The 18,438-nt window shown below is 38.0% G+C and overlaps 1 protein-coding gene across 1 annotated transcript in view; it reads right to left on the bottom strand.

Annotated features, from left to right (window-relative positions):
- CEMIP2 (cell migration inducing hyaluronidase 2) overlaps positions 1–18,438 on the bottom strand; it is a 380,284-nt gene that overhangs the window by 18,548 nt on the left and 343,298 nt on the right. Inside the window, exon 21 of the mRNA XM_053702507.1 lies at positions 17,563–17,664. Within this exon, the coding sequence (XP_053558482.1) occupies positions 17,563–17,664 (102 nt within the window). The remainder of the gene's footprint in view (positions 1–17,562; positions 17,665–18,438) is intronic.

Below are 18,438 nucleotides of genomic sequence, written 5' to 3'. Positions count from 1 at the left end.
CTCAACTCCCAGTCCTACTGCCAGTTTCTGGAAGACACCTTCTTCAAGCAGTGGTACAGGAAGAAGTCTGCATCCTTCAAGAAAAACATGATTTTCATGCAGGACAATGCTCCATCACACGCGTCCAAGTACTCCACAGCGTGGCTGGCAAGAAAGGGTATAAAAAGAAAATCTAATGACATGGCCTCCTTGTTCACCTGATCTGAACCCCATTGAGAACCTGTGGTCCATCATCAAATGTGAGATTTACAAGGAGGGAAAACAGTACACCTCTCTGAACAGTGTCTGGGAGGCTGTGGTTGCTGCTGCACGCAATGTTGATGGTGAACAGATCAAAACACTGACAGAATCCATGGATGGCAGGCTTTTGAGTGTCCTTGCAAAGAAAGGTGGCTATATTGGTCACTGATTTGTTTTTGTTTTGTTTTTGAATGTCAGAAATGTATATTTGTGAATGTTGAGATGTTATATTGGTTTCATTGGTAAAAATAAATAATTGAAATGGGTATATATTTGTTTTTTGTTAAGTTGCCTAATAATTATGCACAGTAATAGTCACCTGCACACACAGATATCCCCCTAAAATAGCTATACCTAAAAACAAACTAAAAACTACTTCCAAAACTATTCAGCTTTGATATTAATGAGTTTTTTGGGTTCATTGAGAACATGGTTGTTCAATAATAAAATTAATCCTCAAAAATACAACTTGCCTAATAATTCTGCACTCCCTGTAGGCATTTTGAGGTTTGGGAAACTTTTCCCCTCCTGGTAGGATTGTATATCCCATATGTCACTAGCTCATGGACTCTTGCCAATTACATGAAAGAAATAATATTGGTTATATAAGAACCAACAATGACTGGCTAAAATGCAAGATGGTAAGAAGCACTGAGATAAGAGGTAGTCTGCAAAGGCCTTAGATACAAGGTAATCCCAGAGGTAAAAAGTGTGGAATGGGTAACAATTTACAGTCTACTTGAAAATGGTTATTGCTTTAAAAAGATAATTCCTTTAAGTTAAGGCAGCTGAGAAAGAAAATATTTGTTAAGGGTTCTATAGATAGCAGTCAATAGAGTTTCATCAGGAGTCCTAGTAATGCTTATAGAGCTATTGTTAATGGCAGACTTAGATTTGGCAAATAATTATTAATAGAGGTCTGCAATATACAGTAATCAATAAAGTCAAATCTATTAACATATTAGTATTTTCCATTTTATATGCAAATGATCAGTTGAAACACAGGTTTACAGGGGTGCAATTTTGCTTATTCTTGTGTAACTGTCACCTAGTATTTTAGCTTAAAAGATCATGGTTGGGCTGTAAAAATCCTTAATAAACCCTGGCTGTCCAATTAAAATAATTTTTATCAATTGTATAAAATGCATGGTAACAGAAACTATAAAGACTCATTTAAAGTCTTTGTGATGAAAGATTTAAGCTACTCAGAAAAAAGGTTGCATTTTCTTAATTTAAGGAAGAAAAAAAAAAGATCCCTTTGGTTATCTACAAAAAACATAATTTATGTAAGAACTTACCTGATAAATTAATTTCTTTCATATTGGCAAGAGTCCATGAGCTAGTGACGTATGGGATATACAATCCTACCAGGAGGGGCAAAGTTTCCCAAACCTCAAAATGCCTATAAATACACCCCTCACCACACCCACAATTCAGTTTAATGAATAGCCAAGTAGTGGGGTGATAGAAAAAAGGAGTAAAAAGCATCAAAAAAGTAATTGGAAAAATAATTGTGCTTTATACAAAAAAACATAACCACCATAAAAAGGGTGGGTCTCATGGACTCTTGCCAATATGAAAGAAAAGGAAATTTATGCTTACCTGATAAATTGATTTCTTATAAGATACGACGAGTCCACGGATTCATCCCCACTTGTGGGATATTATCCTCCTGCTAACAGGAAGTGGCAAAGAGCACCACAGCAGAGCTGTATATATAGCTCCTCCCTTCTCTCCACCCCCAGTCATTCGACTGAAGGTATAGGAAGAGAAAAGAAAAGCTAGAAAGTGCAGAGGTGACTGAAGTTTTGAAAAAAAATAATCTGTCTAAAATGACAGGGAGGGCCGTGGACTCGTTGTATTGTAGAAGAAATTAATTTATCAGGTAAGCATAAATTTCCTTTTCGTTTCTACTAGATACGACAAGTCCACGGATTCATCCTTACTTGTGGGATACAATAACAAAGCAACAGGACACAGATGAACGGGAGGGACAAGACAGATACCTAAACGGAAGGCACCACTGCTTGAAGAACTTTTCTCCCAAAAATAGCCTCAGAAGAAGCAAAAGTATCAAATTTGTAAAATTTGGAAAAAGTATGAAGGGAGGACCAAGTCGCAGCCTTACAAATCTGTTCAACAGAAGCATCATTTTTAAAAGCCCATGTGGAAGCCACAGCTCTAGTAGAATGAGCCGTAACTTTTTCAGGAGGCTGCTGTCCAGCAGTCTCGTATGCCAGACGGGTGATGCTTTTCAGCCAAAAAGAAAGAGAGGTAGCCATAGCTTTTTGACCCCTACGTCTTCCAGAATAAACAACAAATAAAGAAGATGTTTGACGGAAATCCTTGGTCGCTTGTAAGTAAAACTTCAAAGCCCGAACCACGTCCAAGTTATGTAACAGACGCTACTTCTTAGAAGGAGGATTAGGACACAAAGAAGGAACAACAATTTCCTGATTAATATTCTTATTTGAAACAACCTTAGGAATCCAGGTTTAGTACGCAAAACCACCCTATCAGAATTGAATATAAGATAAGGCGAATCACATTGTAACACAGAAAGCTCAGAAACTCTTCGAGCAGAAGAGATAGCAACTAAAAACAAAACTTTCCAAGATAAAAGCTTAATATCCATGGAATGCATGGATTCAGACGGAACCCCTTGAAGAACATTGAGAACTAAATTCAAACTCCATGGCGGAGCAATAGGTTTAAATACAGGCTTGATTCTGATTAAAGCCTGACAAAAAGACTGAACGTCTGGGACATCCGCCAGACGCTTGTGTAGTAGAATTGACAAAGCAGAAATTTGTCCTTTCAAGGAACTAGCTGATAATCCCTTCTCCAATCCTTCTTGGAGAAAGGACAAAATCCTAGGAATCCTAACTCTACTCCATGAGTAGCCCTTGGATTCGCACCAATAAAGATATTTACGCCATATCTTATGGTAAATCTTTCTAGTGACAGGCTTGCGAGCCTGAATCAAAGTATAAATGACCGACTCAGAAAATCCCCGCTTAGATAACATCAAGCGTTCAATCTCCAGGCAGTCAGCTGCAGAGAATTTAGATTTGGATGTTGGAACGGAACTTGAATGAGAGGGTCTTGTCTCAACGGAAGTTTCCACGGTGGCAGAGAGGTCATGTCCACTAGATCTGCATACCAAGTCCTGCGTGGCCATGCAGACGCTATTAGGATTACCGAGGCTCTCTACTGTTTGATTCTTGCAATCACACGAGGCAGGAGAAGAAAAGGTGGAAACACATAAGACAGGTTGTACGACCAAGGTACTGCTAGAGCATCTCAATGTGTCTTACTGTAAATATGTGTGATAATATGTGGGCTCAATATATGTTAATGTTTTGATGAGTCCTAATTTTATATTCTCTTTTGGAAAAAAATGGATGTCGAAACTATTTAAGAAATAAATATGATCCTTTATTTGATTATGGTAAATTTACCCAATAGTAGTGATGCTAAAAGTACAGTTAAACAAAAATTGTTACAATTCCTTCAAAGTTTAAAAAATGACACCGGTGTCTCTATGTATAAAAATGTACATAATATATAAAAAATAAATTAACTTAAAATAATAACGTTGAAATCTTATAATTTATACAGTTTTGGGTTTATCACAAGTTGTAATTTCTAACAGAATGTTTGTAGATACAATTTTATAGTGGATAAAACAATAGTTGCTGTATAGTTCATATAGGATACTTTGTTTCAAGTTCAGCTGTGCAATTGAGATCTTATCTTAGGCAACTATATATCAAATGTAGAGGTATGTTGGTGCGATTTTTATCACACTATAATATAAGTATACAAATTAGTACCTTGAAGTGTATCTGTTTGATATCACTTTTGTGAGATAATTGCGGTTAAATAAACGCCGCTATGCCAGTGTTTTGATTAAGTTTCAAGATCAAGCTGGTGGCAGTTCTATATGAGCTGCTGGCGGTTAAATAAATGCCGCTTTGGTTTCCTCTTATTAGGTGGGCTTATCTGTTTGCTGCGAGAAAATTCACTTTTATATGTTTGGGTAGTTGTCGTGGCCGCTCAGTTACCTTATCCTTTGTCGGTCAGTGACCGATCGCGCTCTTAAGGGTTTCTTGGTGGGATCTTCGTTGCGGTTAAGTGCTAACCGTTTGCTGATGTTTTTTAAGTATCTCCGGTTTTTCTATTCTGTGGCTTGTCTGTCGGTCAGTGACCGATCACGATGGTATGGTTGTTGGATAACCTCCTGATGTGGAATTTTTGCGTGCCTTTCCGGTCTGTTGTTCCCAGGTTTCTTAGATGTCGGTCAGTGACCGATCTGGGTGCTGAAATGTGGTTGTTGGGATAAGTAGAAAGTTTGTAGGATAAGTAGAAAAAGGATTTCTAGTTATCAATGTGATCTTTGCGGTTAAATATATGGCGCTCAGTGGGAACTTGAATATTTCAACTGGGTATAGCTGGTATTCACTTTGTCTTCTCAAATCCTGTTATTCACTTTGTCTTCTCAAATCCTGTGCAGGTGTGCTCTGGTATCAACATGTTTCGGCTGGACAGCCTTTTTCAAGTACCAGAAAGATATTATATATCTTAATGTCAATTACTTTTAGAGTGTATATTTTAGTCACTTTATGAAACCATGGATATTTTTAAAAGGTTTCTGTAATTAGAGCGTAATATTAGAGTGAAATAATTTGTCTATACTTATTGTTGTATGGATATTTTAACCATAAAATATAGTTAAAACGGGGCCAATGGTGAAATTAGAATTTAGTGAAATAAAAGTTAGATGGGCCAAAAGAGAATATAAATTTAAGTGAATCTTTTGACTCTAGTTTGAATGTTTCTATTTGTTATCTGTGGGCTACAATAACCAGATAGTGGGTATTGTAAAAATATAGTAAAGAGCTGTATGATCCAATGAGTGTGTTGTACCAATACTTTTCTAGTTTTTGTGGATATTAGTATTATCGGATGAGAGATTAGCCTTCTTGTATGAATTTTTATAATTATTGTATGAATTTTAAAATTTCAAGTTGTTTGTCCTTAGACTGTAAAACTAAGTTGTAATTTTGTCAAATATATATATATTTTATTTTAGAATTCTATTGTATTTAATCAACTTGGTTTGTTAGTGTGATGGCTTGGTTTTTATGATCTTAAAAAATGGCCTATGTGTTAGTTTAAATTTCAAGTGGTGTGTCCTTAGACTGTAAAACTATATATTTATTTATGATATATATATATATATTTTTTTTCTTGAGTAGTTTCATAAAGTGACTAAAATATACACTCTAAAAGTAATTGACATTAAGATATATAATATCTTTATTTTAAAAGTAATCATATAAAATGTTTATCGCTACATAAAAACACCCAACTATATTATAATTAAGACCCAAGGTTACCTATGTTATATAATAAAACAGCATTTTATAATTGTTCCTGATTTTTTTGATTTTATGTATATCATCAATTAGTGATTTATTGCTAAATTAGAGAGGCTTTAAATAGCCTTTGAATCCCCACATCTGGTATCTTGAAAAAGGCTGTCCAGCCGAAACATGTTGATACCAGAGCACACCTGCACAGGATTTGAGAAGACAAAGTGAATAACAGGATTTGAGAAGACAAAGTGAATACCAGCTATACCCAGTTGAAATATTCAAGTTCCCACTGAGCGGCATATATTTAACCGCAAAGATCACATTGATAACTAGAAATCCTTTTTCTACTTATCCTACAAACTTTCTACTTATCCCAACAACCACATTTCAGCACCCAGATCGGTCACTGACCGACATCTAAGAAACCTGGGAACAACAGACCGGAAAGGCACGCAAAAATTCCACATCAGGAGGTTATCCAACAACCATACCATCGTGATCGGTCACTGACCGACAGACAAGCCACAGAATAGAAAAACCGGAGATACTTAAAAAACCATCAGCAAACGGTTAGCACTTAACCGCAACGAAGATCCCACCAAGAAACCCTTAAGAGCGCGATCGGTCACTGACCGACAAAGGATAAGGTAACTGAGCAGCCACGACAACTACCCAAACACTTATATAAAAGTGAATTTTCTCGCAGCAGATAAGCCCACCTAATAAGAGGAAACCAAAGCGGCATTTATTTAACCGCCAGCAGCTCATATAGAACTGCCACCAGCTTGATCTTGAAACTTAATCAAAACACTGGCATAGCGGCGTTTATTTAACCGCAATTATCTCACAAAAGTGATATCAAACAGATACACTTCAAGGTACTAATTTGTATACTTATATTATAGTGTGATAAAAATCGCACCAACATACCTCTACATTTGATATATAGTTGCCTAAGATAAGATCTCAATTGCATAGCTGAACTTGAAACAAAGTATCCTATATGAACTATACAGCAACTATTGTTTTATCCACTATAAAATTGTATCTACAAACATTCTGTTAGAAATTACAACTTGTGATAAACCCAAAACTGTATAAATTATAAGATTTCAACGTTATTATTTTAATTTAATTTTTATATATTATGTACATTTTTATACATAGAGACACCGGTGTCATTTTTTAAACTTTGAAGGAATTGTAACAATTTTTGTTTAACTGTACTTTTAGCATCACTACTATTGGGTAAATTTACCATAATCAAATAAAGGATCATATTTATTTCTTAAATAGTTTCGAAATCCATTTTTTTCCAAAAGAGAATATAAAATTAGGACTCATCAAAACATTAACATATATTGAGCCCACATATTATCACACATATTTACAGTAAGACACATTGGGAATAGCAACTTGTTTTGCGCCACCTACTACAACTAACTATAACTCTTTAAACTTTGGGATAAAGTTTACTTCAGGTGTGCTAGATTCCCCACCAGCTAGACAGTCTAAACCTACCAAACATTCACTGCTAGAGCATCTATCAGTACAGCTTGGGGATCCCTTGACCTGGACCCGTAACAAGGAAGTTTGGCATTCTGACGAGATGCCACCAGATCCAATTCCGGTGTGCCCCATTGATGAATCAATGACGCAAACACCTCCAGATGGAGCTCCCACTGCCCCGGATGAAAAGTCTGATGACTGAGAAAATCCGCTTCCCAGTTCTCTACTCCTGGGATATAGATTGATGATAGATGGCAAGAGTGAGCCTCCGCACATCGGATTATCTTTGAAACCTCTATCATCGCTAGAGAACACTTTGTTCCCCCTTGATGATTGATATATGCTACAGTCTTGATATTGTCCGACTGGAATCTTATGAATTTGGCCAAAGCCAACTGAGGCCACGCCTGAAGCGCGTGGAATATTGCTCTCAGTTCCAGAATATTGATTGGTAGTAGGGATTCCTCCTGAGTCCAAACACCCTGAGCCTTCAGGGAATTCCAGACTGCACCCCAGCCCAAGAGCCTGGCGTCCGTCGTCACTATGACCCATGCTGGCCTGCGGGAGCACATTCCCAGGGACAGATGATCCTGTGACAACCATCAAAGAAGAGAGTCTCTGGTCTCTAGATCCAGATTTATCTGAGGAGATAAATTTGCATAATCCCCATTCCACTGTCTGAGCATGCACAGCTGTAGTAGTCTGAGATGAAAGCGAGCAAACAGAACGATGTCCATTGCTGCTACCATTAATCCAATGACCTCCATACACTGCGCCACTGATGGCCGAGGAATGGACTGAAGTGCTCGGCAAGAAGATAGAATCTTTGACTTTCTGACCTCCGTCAGAAAAATTTTCATGTCTACCGAGTCTATCAGAGTTCCCAAGAATGGAACTCTTGTTAGTGGAACTAGTGAACTCTTTTCTATATTCACTTTCCTACCGTGAGTTCTTAGAAATGCCAACACGATGTCTGTGTGAGATTTGGTCAGGTGATAAGTTGACGCCTGGATCAAAATATCGTCCAGATAGGGCGCCACTGCTATGCCCCGCGGCCTGAGAACCGCCAGAAGGGACCCTAGCACCTTTGTGAAGATTCTGGGAGCTGTGGCCAACCCGAAAGGAAGGGCCATAAACTGATAATGTTCGTCCAGAAAGGCGAACCTTAGAAACTAATGATGATCCTTGTGGATAGGAATTTGAAGATAAAAATCCTTCAGGTCCACGGTGGTCATATATTGACCCTCCTGGATCATTGGTAAAATTGTTTGTATAGTCTCCATCTTGAACGATGTGACTCTGAGAAATTTGTTTAGGCATTTGAGATCTAAAATCGGTCTGAAGGTTCCCTCTTTTTTGGGAACCACGAACAGATTTGAGTAAAACCCCTGTCCCTGTTCTAGTTTTGGAACTTGACAAATTACACCCATGGTATAGAGGTCTTTTACACAGTGTAAGAACGCCTCTCTTTTTGACTGGTCTACAGACAAACGTGAAAGATGAAATCTCCCTCTTGGGAGAAAATCCTTGAATTATAGCCGATACCCCTGGGTCACAATTTCTAATGCCCAGGGATCCTGAAAATCCCTTGCCCAAGCCTGAGCGAAGAGAGAAAGTCTGCCCCCCTACTAAATCTGGTCCCGGAACGGGGGCTGCCCCTTCATGCTGTCTTGGTAGCAGCAGCGGGCTTCTTAACTTGTTTACCTTTATTCCAGGCCTGGTTAGGTCTCCAGACTGCCTTGGATTGTGCAAAATTCCCCTCCTGCTTTGTGGCGGAAGAGGAAGTAGAGGGTCCACCTTTAAAGTTTCGAAAGGAACGAAAATTATTTTGTTTAGCCCTCATCTTAACAGTCTTATCCTGAGGCAGGGCATGACCTTTACCTCCAGTAATGTCAGAAATGATTTCCTTCAGTTCAGGCCCGAATAGGGTCTTACCTTTAAAAGGAATAGCTAAATGCTTAGATTTTGATGACACATCAGCAGACCAAGATTTAAGCCATAACGCTCTACGCGCTAAAATGGCAAAGCCTGCATTTTTCGCCGCTAATTTAGCCACTTGAAAAGCGGCATCGGTAATAAAAGAATTAGCTAGCTTGAGAGCTTTAATTCTATCCAAAATATCATCTAATGGGTTCTCAACCTTAAGAGACTCCTCTAGAGCCTCGAACCAAAAAGCTGCTGCTGTTGTAACTGGAACAATGCATGCTATAGGTTGTAGAAGAAAACCCTGATGAATAAACAATTTCTTTAGAAGACCCTCTAATTTTTTATCCATAGGATCTTTGAAAGCACAACTGTCCTCAATAGGTATAGTTGTACGCTTAGCTAGGGTAGAAATAGCTCCCTCCACCTTAGGGACTGTTTGCAAAGAATCCCAAATGGTGTCAGATATGGGAAACATTTTCTTAAAAGTAGGAGGGGGAGAGAATGGAATGCCTGGTCTATCCCATTCCTTAGTAACAATGTCCGAAATTCTTTTAGGGACTGGAAAAACATCAGTGTAATTAGGTACCTCTAGATATTTATCCATCTTACACAATTTCTCTGGTGGTATTACAATAGGGTCACAATCATCCAGAGTCACTAAAACCTCCCGGAGTAACAGGCAGAGGTGTTCAAGCTTAAATTTAAAGGACATCACGTCCAAGTCTGTCTGAGGTAACACATTTCCTGAATCTGAAAGCTCTCCCTCAGACAGCAATTCCCCGACCCCCAAATCAGAACACTGTGAGGGTACATCGGAAATGACCAATAAAGCATCAGAGGGCTCAGCATTTACCTTAATACCGGACCTACTGCGCTTACCTTGTAAACCTGGCAGTTTAGATAATACCTCTGTAAGGGTAGTAGACATAACTGCAGTTATATCTTGCAGAGTAAAAGAATTAGACGCACTAGAAGTACTTGGCGTCGCTTGAGTGGGCGTTAAAGGTTGTGACACTTGGGGAGAATTGGATGGCATAACCTGATGCTCTTCAGACTGAGAATCATCCTTAGACATACTTTTATCACCTAAAATATGTTCTTTGCAATGTAAGGCCCTTTCAGTACATGAGGGACACAATGTAAGTGGGGGCTCCACAATGGCTTCTAAACACATAGAGCATTGACTTTCCTCAATGTCAGACATGTTGAACAGGCTAGTAATAACCATAAAAAGTCTTGAAAACACTTTATTTATTGAAAACAACAACAATTTTGAAAAACAGTACTACGCCTTTAAGAAGTAAAAAAGTGCACAATTTTTTCAAATCTGCTTTAAAATGCTATAACGCTCACAATTTTAGCATATATCTATCTTATATTGTAGCCTAAGATTGCACCACAAGTAAGGGACAAATTAACCCTCTATAAGAAAAACGTTATTCCAAAAACGTTATAAAAAGTAGATTAACAACCCCCTGCACCTTGCCACAGCTCTGCTGTGGCGCCTACATGCCCTCAGGGGTCTGAAAAGTCTCACTATGACTCAGTTAGCCTATGTCTTCAGTTTGGGCCCAACCGGAGCTGAAGTTTGCTGCCTTCATGTGAAGATTAACTGCACATCTGAGGCATGAAAATTAGGCCCCGCCCATCATATGCGATGTCTCTCAGCCTAAAAAAACGCTATGAAGCAGTATAGGAACTAGCCATGTGGGTTTTTGTATCCCAAATAACAATATAAAGCCCTGTGAAACCCCTCCAGTACAATGCCCAGCAACAGTGAACATAAAAACGTTTCTGCAATAAAACGTTATGTGCCCCAGTGTCTAACCATGCTGCCATCCTTTGCTGCATTTAGCCCATAAACATTCATACACAGGCCTCCAGTAATAGCCCTATAGGATTACTGCTTACCCCTTCCCTCATGGGAACTATGTCAGCCTGTTCTATCACAGTCTCTCCAGAAATAAATGATTGAACATACCTCAATGCTTGTAGAATGAAAAACGATGCCCACACTGAAGCTTCTCTAGTACTCCTCAGCCATTCTGTGGGAACTCATCTGGATCTTAGTGACAACTGCTAAGATCATCAACCTCCAGGCAGAAATCTTCTTCCATCTGCTGCCTGAGGAAAAATAGTACTCACCGGTACCATTTAAAATAAAAAAGTCTTGCTTGAAGAAAATAAAAACTATCATTTAACACCTCTTTCACTTTACCTCTTCCTATTACTAGTATAGGCAAGAGAATGACTGGGGGTGGAGAGAAGGGAGGAGCTATATATACAGCTCTGCTGTGGTGCTCTTTGCCACTTCCTGTTAGCAGGAGGATAATATCCCACAAGGATGAATCCGTGGACTCCTCGTATCTAGTAGAAGAAATTAATTTATCAGGTAAGTTCTTACAAAAATTATGTTTTCTTTCATGTAATTGGCAAGAGTCCATGAGCTAGTGAGGTATGGGATAGTAATATCCAAGATGTGGAACTCCACAGAAGAGTCACTAGAGAGGGAGGGATAAAATACAAACAGCCATTTTCTGCTGAAAAATTTAATCCACAACCAAAATAAAATCGTAAATGAAAAGAAAAAAAACTTAAAACATAAGCAGAGGAATCAAACTGAAACAGCTGCCTGAAGAACTTTTCTACCAAAAACTGCTTCCGAAGAGGCAAATACTGTAAATGTATGCAAAGAAGACCCAAGTCGCTGCTTTGCAAATCTGATCAACTGAAGCTTCATTCTTAAAAGCCCATGAAGAGGAGACTGATCTAGTAGAATGAGCTATGATTCTCTGAGGCGGGGCCTGACCCGACTCCAAATAAGCATAATGAATCAAAAGCTTTAACCAAGATGCCAAGGAAATGGCAGAAGCTTTCTGACCTTTTCTAGAACCAGAAAATACAACAAATAGACTAGAAGTCTTCCTGAAATCTTTAGTAGCTTCAACATAATATTTCAAAGCTCTTACAACATCCAGAGAATGTAAGGATCTTTCCAAAGAATTCTTAGGATTAGGGCACAAAGAGGGGACAACAATTTCCCTATTAATGTTGTTAGAATTCACAACTTTAGGTAAAAATTTAAATGAAGTCCGCAAAACTGCCTTATCTTAATGAAAAATCAGAAAAGGTGACTCACAAGAAAGAGCAGATAATTCAGAAGAGATAGCCAAAAGGAACAACACTTTCAAAGAAAGTAGTTTAATATCCAAATAATGCATAGGCTCAAAAGGAGGAGCCTGTAAAGCTTTCAAAACAAAATTAAGACTCCAAGGAGGATAGATTGATTTAATGACAAGCCTGATACAGATCAACGCCTGAACAAAACAGTAAATATCAGGAAGTTTTGCAATCTTTCTATGAAATAAAACAGAAAGAGCAGATTTGTCCTTTCAAAGTACTTGCAGACAAACTTTTATCCAAACCATCCTGAAGAAACTAAAATTCTAGGAATTCTAAAAGAATGCCAGGAGAATTTATTAGAAGAACACCATGAAATGTAAGTCTTCCAAACTGGATAATAAATCATCTTAGAAACAGATTTACGAGCCTGTAACATAGTATCAATCACTGAGTCAGAGAAACCTCTATGACTAAGCACTAAGCGTTCAATTTTCATACCTTCAAATTTAACGATTTGAGATCCTGATGGAAAAACAGTCCTTGAGACAGAAGGTCTGGTCTTAAAGGAAGTGGCCAAGGTCCGCATACCAGAACCTGTGAGGCCATGCTGGTGCTACCAGAAACACAAAGAATATTCCATGATAATCTTGGAGATCACTCTTGGAAGAAGAACAAGAGGGGGAAAGATATAAGCAGGTTGGTAAAACCAAGGGCTAACGCATCCACCAACTCCGCCTGAGGATCCCTGGACCTGGACAGGTACCTGGGAAGTTTCTTGTTTAGATGGGAAGCCATCAGATCTATTTCTGGAAGACCCCATATCTGAACAATCTGAAAAACAATCTGAAAAAACACATCTGGATGGAGTAAAGTCTGACTGCTGCTGAGATAATACGCTTCCCAACTGTCTACACCTGGGATATGTACCGCAGAAATTAGACAAGAGCTGGATTCCGCCCAAGCAAGTATCTAAGATACTTCTTTCATAGCTAGGGGACTGCGAGTCCCACGCGGATGATTGACATATGCCACAGTTGTGATATTGTCTTTCTGAAAACAAATGAATGGTTCTCTCTTCAACAGAGGCCAACCTGAAGAGCCCTGAAAATAGCATGGAGTTCTAAAATATTAATTGGTAACCTCGCCTCTTGAGATTTCCAAACCCTTTGTGCTGTCAGAGATCCCAGACAGCTCCCCAACCTGAAAGACTTGCATCTGTTGTGATTACAGTCCAAGTTGGATGAGCAAAAGAGGCCCCTTGAATTACACGGTGGTGATCTAACCACCAAGTCAGAGAAAGTTTAACATTGGGATTTAAGGATATTAATTGTGATATATTTGTATAATCCCTGCACCATTGCTCAGCAAACAAAGCTGGAGAGGTTTCATATGAAAACGAGCAAAGGGGATCGCGTCCAATGCCGCAGTCATGAAACCTAAAATCCCCATGCACATAGCCACTGAAGGGAATGATTGAGACTGAAGGTTCTGACAAGCTGAAACCAATTTCATTTGTCTCTTTTCTGTTAGAGACAGAGTCATGAACACTGAATCTATCTGGAAACTTAAAAAGGTAACCTTTGTCTGAGGAATCAAGGAACTTTTTGGTAAATTGATCCTCCAACCATGTGTTTGAAGAAACAACACTAGTTGATTTGTGTGAGATTTGGGAAAATGTAAAGACTGAGCTAGTACCAAGATATCGTTAAAATAAGGTAACACTGCAATACCCTGTTCTCTGATTACAGAGAGTAGGGCACCAAGAACTTTTTAAAAACTTCTTGGAGCTGTCGCTAGGCCAAATGGAAGAGCGACAAATTGGTAATGCTTGTCTAGAAAAGAGAATCTTATAAATCGATAGTGGTCTGGATGAATCGGAATATGAAGCTATGCATCCTGTAAGTCTATTGTGGACATATAATGACCTTGCTGAACAAAAAGGCAGAATAGTCCTTATAGTCACCATTTTGAAAGCTGGCACTCTTACAAAACAGTTCAAAATTTTCAGATCCAGAACTGGCCTGAAAGAATTTTCTTTCTTTGGGATAATGAATAGATTTGAATAATACCCCAGACCCTGTTCCTGAAAAGGAACTGGTATAATTACCCCTGAAAGCTCTAGATCTGAAACACACTTCAGAAAGGCCTGTGCCTTCACTGGATCTGCTGGAACGCGTGAGAGAACTGATCTTCTCACAGGAGGTCTTACTATGAATCCTATTCGATACTCTTGAGAGACAATGCTCTGAATCCATTGATTTTGGACAGAATCTGCCCAAATGTTTTGGGAAAATTTTAATCTCCCCCCACCCGCAGAGCTGGAATGAGGGCCACACATTCATGCAGACTTAGGGGCTGGCTTTGGTTTTTTAAAAGGCTTGGATTTATTCCAACTTGAAGAGGGTTTCCAAATGGAATCCGATTATTTGGGGGAAGGATTTGCTTTGTGTTCCTTATTCTGTCTAAAAGAACGAAAACAATTAGAAGCCTTAGAATAACTCTTAGATCTTTTATCCTGAGGTAAAAAAACTCCTCCCCCCCAAGTAACAGTTGAAATAATTGAATCCAACTGAGAACAAAATAAATTGTTACCTTGGAAAGAAAGAGAGAGTAATCTAGACTTAGATACCATGTAAGCATTCCAATATTTGAGCCACAAAGCTATTCTAGCTAAGATAGCTAAAGACAGATTTAAAGGGACACTGAACTCAAACATTTTCTTTTGTGATTCAGATAGAGCATGAATTTTTAAGCAACTTTCTAATTTACTCCTATTATCAAATTTTCTTTATTCTCTTGGTATCTTTATTTGAAATGCAAGAATCTAAGTTTAGATGCCGGCCCATTTTGGTGAACAACCTGGGTTGTCCTTGCTGATTGGTGGAAAAAATCCATCCACCAATCAAAAAGGGCTGTCCAGAGTTCTTAACCCAAAAAAGTTTAGATGTCTTATTTCAAATAAAGATAGCAAGAGAACGAAGAAAAAATAATAGGAGTAAATTAGAAAGTTGCTTAAAATTGCATGCTCTATCTGAATCACAAAAGAAAAAAATTGGGTTCAGTGTCCCTTTAACATCAATTTTGATGATATCCAAAATAGCATCACAGATAAAATAATTAGCATGTTGAAGCAAGCGAACAATGCTAGACAAATCAGGATCTGTTTACTGTTGCGCTAAACTTTCCAACCAAAAAGTTGATGCAGCTGCAACATCAACCATAGAAATGGCAGGCCTGAGAATATAGCCAGAATATAAATAAGCTTTCCTTAGATAAGATTCAAGTTTCCTATCTAAAGGGTCCTTAAAGGAAGTACTATCTTCCATAGGGATAGTAGTATGTTTGGCAAGAGTAGAGATAGCCCCATCAACTTTGGGGATTTTTTCCCAAAACTCCAATCTAATTGCTGGCAAAGGATACAACTTTTTAAACCTAGCAGAAGGAATAAAAGAAGTACCAGGCCTATTCCATTCCTTTGAAATCATATCAGAAATAGCATCAGGAACTGGAAAAACCTCTGGAGTAACCACAAGTTTATAAACAGAATTTAAACGTTTACTAGGTTTAATATCAAGAGGACTAGTTTCCTCAATATCCAAAGTAATCAACACCTTTTTTAACAAGGAACGAATATACTCCATCTTAAAGCGATAAGTAGATTTGTCAGTGTCAATATCTAAGGAAGGATCTTCTAAATCAGATAGATCCTCATCAGAGGAGGATAAATCAGTATGTTGTCGGTCATTTGAAATTTCATCAACTTTATGAGAAGTTTAAAAATACCTTTTACGTTTATTAGAAGGCGGAATAGCAGACAAAGCCTTCTGAATCGCATCAGCAATAAAATCTTTTATATTTACAAGGATATCATGTACATTAGATGTTGAAGGAACAACAGGCATTGTACTAGTACTGATGGATACATTCTCTGCATGTAAAAGCTTATCATGACAACTGTTACATACTACCGCTGGAGATATAATCTCTGCTAATTTACAACAGATACACTTATCTTTGGTAGAACTGTTATCAGGTAGCAGGAATCCAACAGTAGTTTCTGAGACAGGATCAGATTGAGACATCTTGCAAATGTAAGAGAAAAAACAACATATAAAACAAAATTATCAATTTCCTTATATGGCAGTTTTAAGAATGGGGAAAAAATGCAAACAGCATAGCCCTCTGAGCATAGAAAAAAGCAAGAGGCATATAGGAAGTGGGGTTTAAATAATTAAGCGCAATGCAAAGTGAAATGTTTTGGCGCTAACATCCGGAAATGATGCAACTTGCATCATGGTAGATGCAATCTGTGCAAGGAACCTGGCGTCAACTAAGATGCCGGAAATGGCGAATTTGCGTCACCAAACGTACCTTCGCTCCAAAAAAATTCTCGAGCCAAGAATGATGCAATAAATATTAGCATTTTGCGGCCTCGCAAGCCTAATTTTGCCCGCAAAAAACGGTCAAATTTTAAGAAAAGACTATACCCCAGGTAAGAAAAAATAACTTCCTAAATATGTTTTCCCAATTTTGAAACTGATAGTCTGCAAAAGGAAATATACATAAACCTGACTCATGGCAAATATAAGTACAATACATATATTTAAAACTTTACATTAATACATAAAGTGCCAAACCATAGTTGAGAGTGTCTTAAGTAATGAAAACATACTTACCAACAGACACCCATCCACATATAGCAGATAGCCAAACCAGTACTGAAACAGTTATCAGTAGAGGTAATGGAATATGAGAGTATATAGTCTATCTGAAAAGGGAGGTAGGAGATGAATCTCTACGACCGATAACAGAGAACCTATGAAAAGATTTCCAGTGAGGAAAACCATAGAATTCAATAGGTGATACTCCCTTCACATCCCTCTGACATTCACTGTACTCTGAGAGGAATCGGGCTTCAAAATGCTGAGAAGCGCATATCAACGTAGAAAATCAAGCACAAACTTACTTCACCACCAACATAGGGAGGCAAAGTTTGTAAAACTGAATTGTGGGTGTGGTGAGGGGTGTATTTTATAGATATTTTGAGGTTTGGGAAACTTTGCCCCTCCTGGTAGGATTGTATATCCCATACGTCACTAGCTCATGGACTCTTGCCAATTACATGAAAGAAATAGTAATTATTTTTTATAAATCCATTAAATATTTTAGCATTTCTCACAGAATAACCACGTTCACATAGTGATTGTGTCCAATACTGTCTATTAAATCAAAACATGCCAAACTATATATTTACACATCTATCAAAAGAACATTGTACTCCTGTGCACTAGCTGTTACTAAGCACTGTTAAAAAGGCCTTTTTTTAAATAATCATATAAAAAATGATAATTAAGCTGATTTTTTTTTTTAAAAAAAGCCTTACCGAGATATAAGATTCTTGAGCACCTTGTTGAATTTCTTCCTTGCTGATTGACTGAAGCTGCACAGGGAGGTAGATATTATGTGGGTCACTAGTATATACCATCTAGGACAAAAAGACACAAATTCCTTATTATACACTGTACACAGTCAGCTTGTGCAATGCCTAGATATACATTATAGACACGTAAATGAGTGCAATTTACATTTAACTTAATATATTTTACAGCACCATCCTCTTCGACTTTCTCTATATTCAACCAAAACAAAAACAAAATTAATGACCATTACATATATTTCTAATACAACAGGTCTAAGTGTTACCACAAATACTTTATTGCAAGGCAGGAGAATGAATATGATTACCAAGTAGAAAAATAATATTTGACTGTTACTGAGTAGTAAGAGTATTCATAAAAAAACAAACAAAACAAAAAAAAAAACAGACAGTGCCCTCTCTGCTTTCATAAAGTTGTCATTTGCATAATCATTTATTTCCCCACTACATGACTACCTTAAAAATGCACTGATGAGTGGAGAATAACTTCAGTGTGCAGATGGTGACATTATCATCATCTAGGAGCAATTTCTTGGTGATATGACACAAGTCATGTGACATGTAAAAGTGCAAAACACAAATATATAGGCAAATACAGATATTTGTGTGTTGCACTTTACACTACTAAATATCATACCATAAACAGCCTGCAGCATTTGCTTCTATAATACCACCACTGTCCCCCGTGAAGTACACAAAGTTCCATCCACCCTGTCTAATGTCCACAACACACAGAGAGCCCCCTCTCTCACCCACAAAACACAGAGGGATGTGAAACCTTTTAATGAAATGAGGCAATTCACTTCTTTCAATTGCCTTGTG

Source organism: Bombina bombina, chromosome 2 (assembly GCF_027579735.1).
Source record: "Bombina bombina isolate aBomBom1 chromosome 2, aBomBom1.pri, whole genome shotgun sequence".
Lineage (NCBI taxonomy): Eukaryota > Metazoa > Chordata > Amphibia > Anura > Bombinatoridae > Bombina > Bombina bombina.
Note: the sequence above shows the minus strand (reverse complement) of the source record. Positions and strands in the feature narration are given on the sequence as shown.